Source organism: Ursus americanus, chromosome 6, assembly GCF_024610735.1.
Source record: "Ursus americanus isolate L20-20 chromosome 6, mUrsAme1.1.p, whole genome shotgun sequence".
Lineage (NCBI taxonomy): Eukaryota > Metazoa > Chordata > Mammalia > Carnivora > Ursidae > Ursus > Ursus americanus.
Genome location: NC_142132.1, coordinates 39,079,050 through 39,092,588, shown reverse-complemented (window position 1 = coordinate 39,092,588; position 13,539 = coordinate 39,079,050). Strand labels below are relative to the sequence as shown.

The following is a 13,539-nucleotide window of genomic DNA, read 5'->3' as shown; positions in this document are numbered from 1 at the left end:
ACCAAGAACTCTACACAAAATAAGCAGACTCCAGAAGAAATAACAACAGAAACAGACACACGGGGTCTCCAGATAGTGGAATTCTCAAGCACAGACTATTACAAAGTATCTTTACAATGATCAAGAAGATAATCTCAAACCTAAAAAACTTGGCAAGAAACTGAAAACTACAGAAGGTGGCACAGCAGATTTGAAAAAGGATCAAACTAAAATTCTAGAATTAAAAAAATAAATAACTGAAAAAAACAACCATTTTGATTTTAACAGCAGTTAAGACATGGCTACAGAGAAAATTAGCAAACTGGATTACAGGTAAAAATGAAGGTGTGCAGACATATATACACATAATCGAAAAGAAGAATGAAAAGAGAGAAAACACAGAAGCGGTCAGAAAGTATAGCATGTATTTAACTGAAGTCCCTGAAAGGCGAGAAAACGGAACCAGAAGCAATATGAGAGGAGATAATGACTCACATTTTTCCAAAAACAGATGAAGGACTTAAATTCAGTTTCAAGAATCTCAACAAATCCCAGGCAAGATACATAAAAAGAAGCCTACAGACAGGCATCTTACAATGGTTTCCAGTCCCTTCTATACACCCCTGGCTTGCCTGGGAAGGTTGTTTGGCCCTTCTGAGCCTCAGTTTTGTAAATACAAAGTAGAAGATACAGCCTACTTCATAAGGATGGTAAAATGGTTAAATGAGATAATATACGGAAAGTGCTTAGCATGTCACATGACACATACTTTCTGTAACCGGCTATAAATGTTGGCTATTGTTGTTTTTCATTAACACTTGCCACACCGGGCGGAAATACCCCGTTTACCTGGCTGTGAGGGTGAGAAAGCAGGTCGCCTCTGACGACCACCACACCCTTCTTGCACCCCGGAGGTGGCGGTGCAGATATCCAGAAAGGGACATTCCTCATCCCGGGCCCCCACGCAGGCACCCAGCACCGGACTTGGGGGAGGATCCTCTGGTCCCACCCCTACCGGCCATGCCCCCGCCCACCCCGCGTGGCCACACCCACTCGCAAGGGCCTGCAGAGCAGTTGCCTAGCAGTGTGTGTTGCGCTTTGGCCAGTGTTAGCGGCCGGCCATGCCGAGGGACGCGGTGGTCATCATTCGCTACGGGCCGTACAGTGCCGTCGGCCTGTCTGTGGAGTACCGCACCTTCCGCCTAGAGGGCCTGCAAGGTGGGCAGCCGAGCGCCCCAGGCCACCCAAAATGCATGTGTCCAGGTGCACCCCAGCCTCTGAACACCAGAGCGGGCCGTGCCCTCTGCCTGTACCTCCTTCCTTCCCGGGACCCACACCAAGTTCACACAAGTTGTTTGAATAGGAGGGATTACACACCCTGCTTTACACATTGGGACACTGAAGATCAAGAACATTAAGCGACTTTTCCAAGGTCATATGGCTGGAGAATGGTGGAGAGTCTATACCTTCAGCTTCGATCATGCAACAACCCTTTCCTGAGCACCTAATGTGTGTTGGACACTCTTCCAGGTACCGGGGACACTCTGGTGAACAAAGATAGATGCCCTTAAAGTGGCCTTCTCATTGTTGATGACTAGTTGAGAGTTGTGCCCGGACCTCCAACAGAGGAACACAAGCATAGTGGGACCTGCCACTGGCCATAACTGGAGGGGAGAGGGGGAGATCTGGAAAGGTTTAGTCACTAGAATTTTACTTGAGTTGAGCTTTAAAGAGTAAGGAGAAAACCACCAGGTAAAGAGAAGAAAGAGCATGCCAGACAGAGGAGCGGCAGAGGCTGAAGCATGGACAAAGGATGTATTTGTTGAACAGTTGGGAGGATGAGGCTGGAGAGGTAGACAGGGACAGATCTGCACAGCCGTATGAAAGCTTCAGGCAGGAGGCTGAAACCATGGCTGCTGTGCGGAGAGCAGATCAGAGGGGGGCCAAGAATGGAAGCAAAGAGACAAGTCAAGAGACTTCGGGGTGGTCCAGGGGAGAGACGAGAGTAGTTTGGACCTGGATGGCCATAAGAGGGGGTGCATTAAAGTAAGAGGAATGGTACTTCCTTGGAGGATAGAGATGGGAGGCGAGGGTCAGGAGGACATCCTCCAGATCCAGTCAGTGTCTGGCTTGAGTGACGGGCTGATGGGTGGCAGTGCTTGACACTAAAACCAAGGACACCACAGAGGGACCACGATTGGAGGACCATGCTCATTTTTCAGCCATACGTCGATGGACATACTGAGTTAGCTCTGCAGTTCTGGAGTTCAGAGAAAAAGTCTGAGCTAGAGATAGGAAGGTCTGAGTTACGGATTTGGGGACAACATACAGAATGAGAGGAGAGCCCAGGACTGAATCCTCAGTGCTTTAAAATGCTCTAATGTCCCAATGAAACCTTCTCACCAGCTTTCTCTCTCGGGGTTGCTGAGGTTCGCTGTAGCCCAGACAGCTATGCATTGTTCATTGGCCCTCACGCTGCCCTCGGCTTTTCCGCCCTGTGTGCGGTCCACATTAGGTGAACCAGAGACAAGGGCCTTGTGCCAGTCCCTGAGCTAGCCCCCGGACAGGCCGGCACAGACAAACACGGGAATCTGCAAACAAGACACAGGAACCAGGGCCCACACGGGGGGGCAGGGGCTGCCACCTGCCAGGCTACCAGCAAGCCGGGGAGGAGGTGGGACAAGGGCAAGTTAAGAGGCTGCAAGGCTCTCTTACCGCTTTCAAGTTGCCTTTGTCTTGACTCAGCATTTTACTCTTTTGCCAACTTTGACTATTTTGCAGAGTTCTGACGAAGTGGGTTCTCAGTTTTCTGGTGGTTTTTTTAACTTCTCTGTGGAGGAATGGGAGTTCGGAGTGCCCACTCCACCGTTTTGCAGCTGTCTGCAGACCCTTTTTAATTATGTTTCTTGCTGCTGCCATAATCAGCACGACTCTATAGAGTTCAATTAGATCATTTACATACCAAGAATTATATTAAAGGAGAACGCATAAATAAGCATTTGTTATAACGTACAATTTACAAGTATTGAGGCTGTGGGGGGGCTTTCCATATAGTTTGTACACAAATCCCATTGATTCAACGGGTCACCTCTGGTCACTTGTCTCCTACTTGCATTCTTGGCACTGCTGGCAGAGCAGAGATCAAGTACAAGGACTCTGAAGTCCAACCAATCTCCTTTTGAATTTGTCTCCACCATTTAGTAGCTGTATGGCCAAAGTCAAGATCAAGTTATTTTACCTTTCCGAACCTCAGTTTAGTTGTTGGTAAAATGGGAGCAGATCCCTACCTCACTGATGCGAGATTCCAATGGGAAAACGCACACAGAGCCATGAATACCATTCCTGCACATAGTAAACGCTCAACAAGCATTCTTATTATGGGGGGGTTACTAGGAGGGGGAGGAGGGAGCAGCTTGGGGCGTGCTGGGGAGCGGCAAGCTGCTGGGTCAGGCTAGAGGACTTATGCAAAGAGAGAGTCAAGCCTGTTTCACCCTGGACAACAGGGAGCCAGCAAAATTTCTTGAGCTAAAGAATGATGAGATTAAGGATGTACATTCAGAGGCCAATTCTGAAAGAAGAGATTTGGGGAGGGGAAGTGAGAGAAGACAGATTATTAAGAAATATGAAGAGATTAGAAATTAAATTCTGAAGTTCAGAGAAAGACAAAAAGGACTGACTACCTGATTACTAAAGACTGCTTGGGGTCAGAAGTAGTTGTGACTTTATTTTTTTAAAAGATTATATTTATTTATTTATTTATTTATTTATTTATTTATTTATTTATTTATTTAATAGAGAGAGAGAGCACAATCAGGAGGAGCGGGAGAGGGAGAACCAGGCTCCCCACTGAGCAGGGAGCCTGTGGGAGAGGGTGCCAGGACCCTGGGGCCATGAATGGAGCCGAAGGCAGACACTCAACCAACCGAGCCACCCAGGTGTCCCCAGTAGTTGTGACTGTAAATGACATCTATCTGCTAATGGCTCCCAAACTTCTCTCTCCAATGAGGACCTCTCATTGTCATTGGGAGGGTCAGTAAGCATCTCAGACTAATATGTCCGAAGTCTCTAAACTGGCCTCTTAATACCCAGCCCACCCCAGCCGCTCCTGCCTTCTCCCCATCTTAGTGCACACACTCCAGTCTTTCAGTTACTCAAGCCAAAATGCTTGCAGGCATCTTTCTTTTTTTTTTTAATTTTTAATTTAAATTCGATTTAGTTAACATATAATGTATTATTAGTTTCAGGGATAGAATTTAGTGATTCATCAGTTGCATATAACACCCAGGGCTCATTACATCACATGTCCTCCTTGATGCTGATCACACAGTTACCCCATCCCCCACCCACGTCCCCTCCAACAGCCCTCTGTTTGTTTCCTAGAATTAAGAGTCTTGTGGTTTGCCTTCCTCTCTGTTTTCATCTTATTTTGCTTTTCCTTCCTTTCTCCTACGTTCATCTGTTTTGCTTTTTAAATTCCACATATGAGTGAAATCATATGGTATTTGTCTTTCCTGACTGACTTACTTCGTTCAGCATAATACCCTCTAGCTCCATCCACGTTGTTGCAAATGGCAAGATTTCGTTCTTTCTGATGGCTGAGTAATATTCCATTGTATATATATACACCACATCTTCTTTATCTATTCATCTGCAATGGATATCTAGGCTCTTTCCATAGTTTGGCTATTGTGGTCATTGCTGCTATGAACATTGGGGTGCAGGTGTCCCTTCAGATCACTGCATTTGTATTTTGGGGTAAATACCCAGTAGCGCAATTGCCGAATTATAGGGTAGGTCTATTTTTAACTTGTCGAGGAACCTCCATCCTCTTTTCCAGAGTGGCTGCACCGGTTTGCATTCCCACCAACAGTGTAAGAGGGTTCCCCTTTCTCCGCATCCTTGCCAACATCTGTTGTTTTCTGAGTTGTTAATTTTAGGCATTCTGATCGGTATGAGATGGTATCTCGTTGTGGTTTTGATTTGTATTTCCTCGATGGTGAGTGATGCGGGGCATTTTTCAGTGTCTGTTAGCCGTTTGTATGCATGTATCTTCTTTGGAGAAATGTCTGTTCGTGTCACAGGCATCTTTCTGTCCTCTCTTTGCCTCACACTCATCACGGGCACCATCATCTCCTGCCTGGACCAGTGCCCTGGCCTCTTTCCTGAGCTCCCTGTGACCACCCTTGTCCCCTGCAGTCTGTCCTGAGCACCAAAGCCAGCTGATGCCTCTAAGCTTGAGTCAGAGCATGACCTGTGCCTCCAAGAACATCCTGGTGGCTCCCAGCTCACTCAAGGGAGAAGCCAAAGGCTTACAGTGGCCTACCAGGCTCCTAGTGTCCTCCCTGACTTCATTTCCCCCACCACTACCCACTCCCTCCCCTTACTCTCTCTTCTGCAGCCACACTGGCCTCCTCACTGGCCTGTGAACCCCTGGTGCACTTTGGCCTTGGGGTTTGGCAGTTGTTCCACCTGGAATGCTCTTTCTCCAGATGCCTGCTAGTCCTCACTCTTTACCCTCTCACGGCCCCTGGGTGTTTCTCAAAAACCACCTTCATCCACGGGCACTCCTTGAACATCCCCATCGAAAATGTCAACACCTCCCTCTGCCTCCCTCTTCCCTACCTCCCTTCCTTCCTGTTTTCTTTCTCCCCAGTGCTCATGAATTTGAGCACAGTCTTTTTCTATGCCCTCATACTTCATGAATTCATCTCTTTCTAGGTGAAACGTACACTTCTCCTGTTTACCTCATTATCCTTCTCTTCCCCCAGGATGTGTGTTTCAGGGGAGCAGGTGTTCTTGTCTCTTCTGTTTTCTGCTCTGTCCCAGTGGACTGTGCCAGGTATATCTTTATTTTTTAAAGATTTTATTTATTTATTTATTTATTTATTTATTTATTTATTTATTTTTGAAAGAGAGTGTGCACACGTGTGCACAGGCAGGGGGAGGAGCACAGGGGGAGGGGGTGGGGCACAGGGGGAGGGAGAGGGAAAAGGAGACTCACCGCTGAGTGTGGAGCTTGTTGTGGGGCTCCATCTCAGGACCCTGAGATCATGACCTGAGCTGAAACGGAGTCAGACACTTAACCGAATGAGCCACCCAGGCGCCCCCGTGGCAGGTATATGTTAAGGGTCGTGAAACATCAGTTAAAATAAAACTGAATGGAGCTGAACACTGGATCCACAGGAGGTGAGACTTGGGGAGAAAGCAAACAAAGACAGAACTAGCAGACAGCAGGACCTTGGCAGTGGCCCCTCAGAGGTAGGAGAGAACCCAGGGGGAGGCCAGTGAGATGAGGATTTCAGGCAGAAAATGGCTAATGGGCCCCAAACTGTGAAGTAGGAGTCATTTCTAGAACAAGATAATTCGTGGTTGATGAAGGACATAGAAAAAAGTGTTCTCAAAGACGGGATGAGAAGGTAAAATGGCACAGAAACTTCAGAGGGCAACTTGACGGTGTCTTAAAATTTAACCGTGTACTGCAGAACCCGGCTATTCCGTTGCTCACACATGTACACAGAGGCGTTCCCAGGAATGTTTCCTGCCATGTTCTTGCTGATAGGGAGGAATTGAGAGCAACCAGAGAAAGGACTGTCTCGAATAAAACTGTAGTCCGTCCATCCCATGAAGTGCAGTGCCACAGATCCGTGTGTATTCGTGGGGCTGGGTCACCGCGACACAGCGACACCATGACACAGCCACAGCGGTAAGGGAATAGGGTGTGTTCCTGAATTCCAGTTATGCTGTGATCCCATTTCCACTGAAATGACAAAGAGAGAAGGGGAGAGGAACCAGTATGGGTGATTTAAAAACTTTTGTCCTGTAATTTCAAGGTTTTTTAAAAAACCTTGGGCCTACATGACATTTATAATCTGATAAAATTTTAGAGTTTAAAATAATTTGGGTTTCTTTTTAACCAGCAAAAGGATTTTGTTTTATTTTATTTTATTTTATTTAAGATTTTATTTATTTATTTTTGCTAGAGAGCGAGCGACCATGAGCAGAGGGGTGAGGGTGGAATGGCAAAGGGAGAAGCAGACTCCTTGCTGAGCAGGGAGCCCAATGCCGAACGCGATCCCTGGACCCCGGGATCATGACCTGAGCCGAAGGCACACACTTAACCAACTGAGCCACCCAGGCGCCCCAAAAAGTATTTTAAAGAAAAAAGGGGATAAGTCAGGGTGTCGATCGGCTAAGAGGGGTAGGAGAACTGAGTGAGCCACTGAACGTGCTGGTGGGTCCCCACGTCTGAGAGCACAGGGTCAAGCAAAGGTGGGCTGAAGCCTCCGTCTGCAGGAGGTAGAAAGCTGGGAGGGATGAGGAGGCCAAGAGCACAAGCAGCTCTTCCCACAGTAGGGGAGGGGAAGGAGTATCTTGAGAAGATCGAGGGGAGACTTTTTATGGCTGAAGGAGAAGAGCACTGGATACAACCAGCAGGTGGTTGATTTTTAAAGTTAGTTTGTGTGCCCCTGAATGATAATTCATATAATGCCAGCAGCCAGCATTTACTGAGGGCCCGTGACAAATGCCCGGGTGCTAGCAAAAGCAAAGCAGGACGGGTCTGCTGCCCCATCTGTCCCCCCAACTCCGTCCACCACTTTAGGGTCACTACTGAACATCACACCACGCACAGAGTGGTGTATTTGTACGTCCTCCTCTGTAAAATCTGCATCTGAATTCCGTACGTTTCTTGGAAAATCATAGCCCTTTATCATGTCCCATAGCCCTGCTGGCTTTGGAAATATGCCTGATCTTTCCTGAACTTACTGTGCCTTACAGAATCTGAAAATTTTTGTTCATTCCTTATGACCCACAAATTACAACAGTTCAGCAAAAATGTTTCTCCTACGGCCTCAGTATTGATGAACTTGAACTAATGCTTAACAACAAGTCCAAAGTAATTCCCTGGCCATGGTTGCTCCTTGTCTGCTGCCCCGAATGAAGTCTGCCGAATGACCTGCTAAAAGGAAGGGAAAGGAATTGGAATGGACCCATAAAGATAGGATCTGCCCTTAGTTAGCCAAGATGCTCTCTGTGCCGTTCTCCCACCCCAGCCCCGCATTAGCTGCACACGGTAATGGTCCTCAGCCCTGCAACTGTGCCGAGCAGAGGAGGGGGAGAGGCCTGTCTGTTTGCCGGGACTTCCTAACTAGCTCTGTTTAAATCCTAGATGGTGCACAATTCCACCAGCGCTGAGAAGAGGGAGGCTTTTCCGTGTCCCTTCATTTTCCCCGGATCCCCCTTGAAGAATGAGGTGCCACTTCAAAGAGGCAGGCTTTCTGCGGGTGGCCTTACAGCTTCTGGTTGATTTATGCTGGAGTTTAGCCACTGCCTTTGGAAAGACTTTGTTGCATGGAGTATATTTATCTGACCTTTCTTTGAATAGACAACCCCATAGCAGCTCATAGGAAAAAATGGGTCCTCCATGTAGAGAGATGGCATTTGGATGAGCCGCAGGAATTCTGGTACCTCTCCAAGTTTGATCCCTTAAGCCTGCACTGACCACCCTGTAGCTGGGCTCAGCACATCCCGGATTGATGAGAAGGGGACAGGCGTCCTGAGAGTGAATCTACGACGTGGACTCCGAGGTGGCTCATCGCTTTAATAAGAAGCAGACTTAGGTCACTCAGTGTCCAAAAGAGTCATTGGAGGTGCCCAGCGCCATTACACCGAGCTCGTTTATTTAACAAGCTGTTTTAACACCGGGCACCTGGTGGGGTTGGAGGGATGCGGACTATGGTTGGCGAGGGAGACATGAGCCCTTAAAGGCCCCGAGAGCCCATGCTTCGCGAACCGTACAGAAGGTGAAGTGAAGGGTGATATATTCTCTTAAGAGGATTTCTTCCTGTTGGGCTCCTTGGCTCAGGTGTGAGGCAGACCCTAATTATTTGGCACCACTGACTTCCCGAGGGTAGGTCATTTGGTGCATCGAATCCTGTTTCTTTTTTTTTTTTTTTTTAAGATTTTATTTATTTATTTGACAGAGAGACACAGCCAGCGAGAGAGGGAACACAAGCAGGGGGAGTGGGAGAGGAAGAAGCAGGCTCCCAGCGGAGGAGCCCGATGTGGGGCTCGATCCCAGAATGCTGGGATCACGCCCTGAGCCGAAGGCAGACACTTAACGACTGCGCCACCCAGGCACCCCTCGAATCCTGTTTCTTAGATGCACTTTGCCGTGAAAGAGTGCGGCTCTTCTCATAAAACAGAGCCCAGAGCCAGATGCTCCAGGAGACTCAGTCAGACGGGGCCCTGCCCTGCACGAAAGGAAAGCACCGCAGCGGGGTTCTCAGGGGCTCCCCCTGACTTAGACTGCAGTCACAGTGAGCATGCATACAGAACCCGTGCCTCCTCCTCTCCAGGACCCCCAGGCCTTAGGGAGTGGGTGCTGTGTGTGAGTCGGGTAGAGGCAACAGCTTGTCTCCAGAGACGAGGTGGGAATGGAGAAGTTGGTTTGTTCCTGATTTCTTCCCATCACACTGAAGTCCGTTTCCCAGGAACATCTTCTGACAATGCAAAGCCAAGGTCCTGGAGGCCAAGTTGCCTCTTACCCACTCACTCGCAGATTTCCCTCTCTGGGTCCACGTCCCCACTCCTGAATGGGTGTTGCTGGGAGAGCGTCTGATCCCCAGATCCACTGGCCATCCCCAACTGCATGGACCACTTCATTGAAATAGTCATTGGTCCAAGCTGAGTGCCTTCCTCCAAAGATGTTTAAGACAGGACACTTAAATAGGATACAATAACATAAATATGCTGCAGAAAAAGACGCGGGTGTTCCGTAGAGAGCGGCGTTAGCTGATGCCGGGTCAATTAGGGCCACCACTGGGTGCCTGAAGAGCGCTATCTTGTTAATGGAGATCCTCACTGAGTTACTCTCTGAAGTTGCTTTCCAGAAGTGAAATTAAAATCACGCAATTAAAATGTTCACAGTTGGGGCTGGATGTTCTTGAACTGATTGAAAGATGAAGAAGTGGACACGCCAACATTTTGAAACAGCAATTGTCTCTGTAATTAAATGCAATTAACTGACATAACTGTCTGCTTTTCTGCACATAAAACTGATTGCAATTCTAAGACTTTAAAAATAAATAAATAAACATGCCCTTCCTCTGATTCCTCTTCCCATCCTAACCAAAATTCTCACCAACGTATGACCAGAGATGGTGGTTTAGCACATGGACTCTGCCACCAATGTAACAGGTGAACATATTAAGGAAACTGGGGAGAGCAGCGTTAGAGAACACAGACTCCATGATGGTCAATGCACGTCATTTCTCCTAAATGCATAGGTTTTTGGATTTCCACAGCGGAGGATAGATCTAACAACTTTTCCGTGGCTGTTCTCTAAGGAACTGATAACCAAAAAGCAGCCTCCAAAGTTTAGCTCATTAGGTTTGTTTTTTTTTTAAAGCATTTTGTTTCTTATTATTATAGAAACTCTGGAAAATGCTGAAAGAATAAAGAGAAAGAGGTTTCACATACTATTACCACAGAGGTATACCCACTGATTATTTCTTTTTCTTTTCCTATTACATATACATATTTTTCTTAGTATTGAAGATGTATTTTCATAAATATTATATATGTACCCTGATTGTTTGCTTATGTTACAAATATTTTTCTTGCTATTAAAAAAATTCATAAACATCTTTTGAAATGTTTGAATAAAACCTCATCATATGGACCTACCATCATTTGCTTGACCAGCCTCTTCTGATTAGGACAGTAAGTTATTCAAAGCATTTCCTATTGTAATACTGCAGAAAGGAACATCTTGTTACAAAAGTCTGCCTCAATTGCTTATTTTCTCCTGAGGAAGCTTTCTTATAAATGTAATTTACTTCTTATAAATGTAATTTATACATTTATACAATAAATACATTTCTTATAAATGTAATTTCCCAGGCCAGTGTTTAGTTCATTTTGTAATTCTAAATTCTAAATTTTTGTAATTCTAAATTTTCTTGAGGCTTTTGGCATATACTGCCAAATTACCTCCAGAAAGGTGACCAATTCATATTTCCCTCCTGCAGGAAAAGAAGTCACCTGATTCCCCACAACCCTTCCAACATTGAGTATCATCTCTATAAGAAAAGTTCAAAAACTCTTCCTGGAGACATCTCATATTTTTCACACATCCTATGGGTCTGGGGTAAATTGTAACCAAAACCTGAATTGCTCAGGTCCCCGGCTGTACTTCCCAGCAAAGGCGAGGGCACAGCTGGGGCAGCACCAGGAAGGTACCCCCAGTGCACAGCCAGGAGCAACTGGAGAACAAGCCAGCTGCCGCCATCCATGAGGACATCTGCCCATCAGGTTAGTCTAGAGCCTGTCCCCGTGTTACCCACACCCTCTCCATCTTTTGCAGCTGCGTTGACCAGAGATGGACACAAGGTCATCCTGGAGAAGATAGAAGACTGGAATGTGGTAGAGCTCATGGTGAATGAAGAGATCGTCTTCCACTGTAACATCAAAGACTTGGAGTTTGGTAAGTCCTTCAGCGCTGCTCCCAACCAGCCCTTCGCATTCTCGGAAGCGTGCTCGATTTCAAGTGGGTGATGCCCAGACTCAAGCTGGGTTTTTTTCCGCATCTTAAATTCTTACTCAAAACCCTGTGCTGTGTTACGTGCATGAGCACGTCCTAAGCCACACACAGTTAAATGCTTGATGCTCTGGACTTCTTTCCAGAACACTGGAAACAGAGGAGGGACAGAAAGAAAAATGAAGTTTTAGCCCTAGATTTCAAATGATATCATAGGAATTTAGGGGTAAGAGGTTTCGGGTTTTCTTTGTCTTTCTTTTTCTTTTCACATTTTAACAATGTGTGTTTTATCAGGGTTTGCCTCCAAAACAGTTTCTGTTTCATTTGACTATTCTACCTAGGCTCGCTAAGACAATAAGAGTCCATACGCCGGTCGGCCGTGCCATTATCAGTGAGGCTCTAGGGATCTCTCGGCCCTGGAGAGCTTCCCGCCTGGCAGGCTGGCACCGCGCATCCCGCACTCTGTTCAGAAATAAAAGCTTGTGCGATCCATCCATACTCTGTTAAAGGCTAGTTGACAGTTGACGTGCCTGTGTACTTTGAGACTTGACCTCTAGCAGAAGCCATGTCTTCTATGACATGCATTGTATAGAAAACTGGCCAAAGAAAATCCTATCTATTTCCCTAGGAGGTGATGGTAAACTAGACCCGCTGTGTGAAGAGGCCAGGATAGCCGTCCTGAATGCCTACTGATCTCCTCGTCCAAACAGTCATCTGAAGTCAACAGAACAGCAGCTGCCTCTGGCCCCTCCGTGCAGCAAACAAAAGCAGCCATTCCAGGCCATGCACGCTGGGCTCTAGCAATCCCAGGTGATACCAGCCTGTCCTGCAGCCTGCCCACCACAGTGTCTCTCACCTGGCTGCAAGGAAGCAGGCCCCACAAAAATAATAAAACATCCTTTGCAGCATCTTTTAATCTCAACCCACAGGGAGAGCCCTCCAATATCAATCAGGTACACGTTGAGCTGAAGGAAATAATAAAATGCAATCTAATAACAAAGCGCCATCCCGTACTAATAACACAGAGTTTGCCAGAAGCATCTGAGATTCCAGTCTATAGTAAGTAAAGAGCTAGGAATGGGTGAAATTAAAGATTGGGCGGAAAGGGGAACAGGCAGGGAAAAAAGCGGCCCTTGAAAATCTGAACCAAAAGTGTATGTCGGTATTTGGAAAACTGGCTATTTCTACAGGCTGATTTCTTGCTCCCAGGGCAATAACATTTCAAATGTTCATAGACAAGCACTTAAAGTCAAATCATCAGTTATTCTTTAGAACAAGAAAATTATCTGCCTTCTTTGCATTCTCCAGTCCAATGAGCCCTTCTGGACAGAGCCCAGAAGAGCACAGGACAGAAGGGTCATCCTTATCCGTCTGGGTGAAAACGCAGCCCTGCAGAGTTAAGGAAGGATTTTAGTTATGGTCACTGTAAAAATCAGCTACGTCAACGTGATGCTCCTTGTGCTTTCAGCCCGAGGCACCCAACTGTAGCACCGTGCTTAGCTATAGAGAAATGCAGATATTGATCTGATGACGTTAAGTGTGACGTCATGGTAAAAAGGCATCACACCTTGGAGGAGAAAGAGGAGAAAGATGGATTCCTTCACAGAAGACTCTGGGTGCCCTGGGGAAAGAGAAGAGCTTTCAGGCTTCCACAGGCCACCGGCTGGCTCGGAGCACACACTCCCCAGGGAGGGGGCCACCCTGCTCCCTGTGGCTTCCCTGCACCTGGCAGCCACCCTCTCCATCCCTCCAGGTGGCCTCAAAGCCCCCGCACCGCAGGACTTCAAAGGCATCTGGGAGGCAATGAAGCTACTTGCACAAGTTCTCTCTCGCATGTGAGGAGATGGGGGATGTAATTTTCATTTTCAGCCCAAGCTTCACGTACCAGATTTCATTCAGAGATTACCAGCACTTAAGACTGCAAATATTTAATCATCCTCACTGAGAACCTGAGGCTAAAGAACTTTCCTCCTGGGGTCTGGTGCCAGTTTTCACACGTCTTCAGTAACCCTCGATTTAGT

General features: G+C 46.9%; 1 protein-coding gene across 1 annotated transcript; it reads left to right on the top strand.

The window, feature by feature from the left end:
- The first annotated feature begins 1,100 nt into the window (after window positions 1-1,100).
- On the top strand, window positions 1,101-12,211 carry C6H10orf53 (chromosome 6 C10orf53 homolog). Its single transcript, XM_045809933.2, has 3 exons — window positions 1,101-1,197; window positions 11,345-11,464; window positions 12,147-12,211. Exons 1-3 carry the CDS (start codon window positions 1,101-1,103, stop codon window positions 12,209-12,211), a joined length of 282 nt encoding a protein of 93 aa, XP_045665889.1.
- The last annotated feature ends 1,328 nt before the right edge of the window (window positions 12,212-13,539 follow it).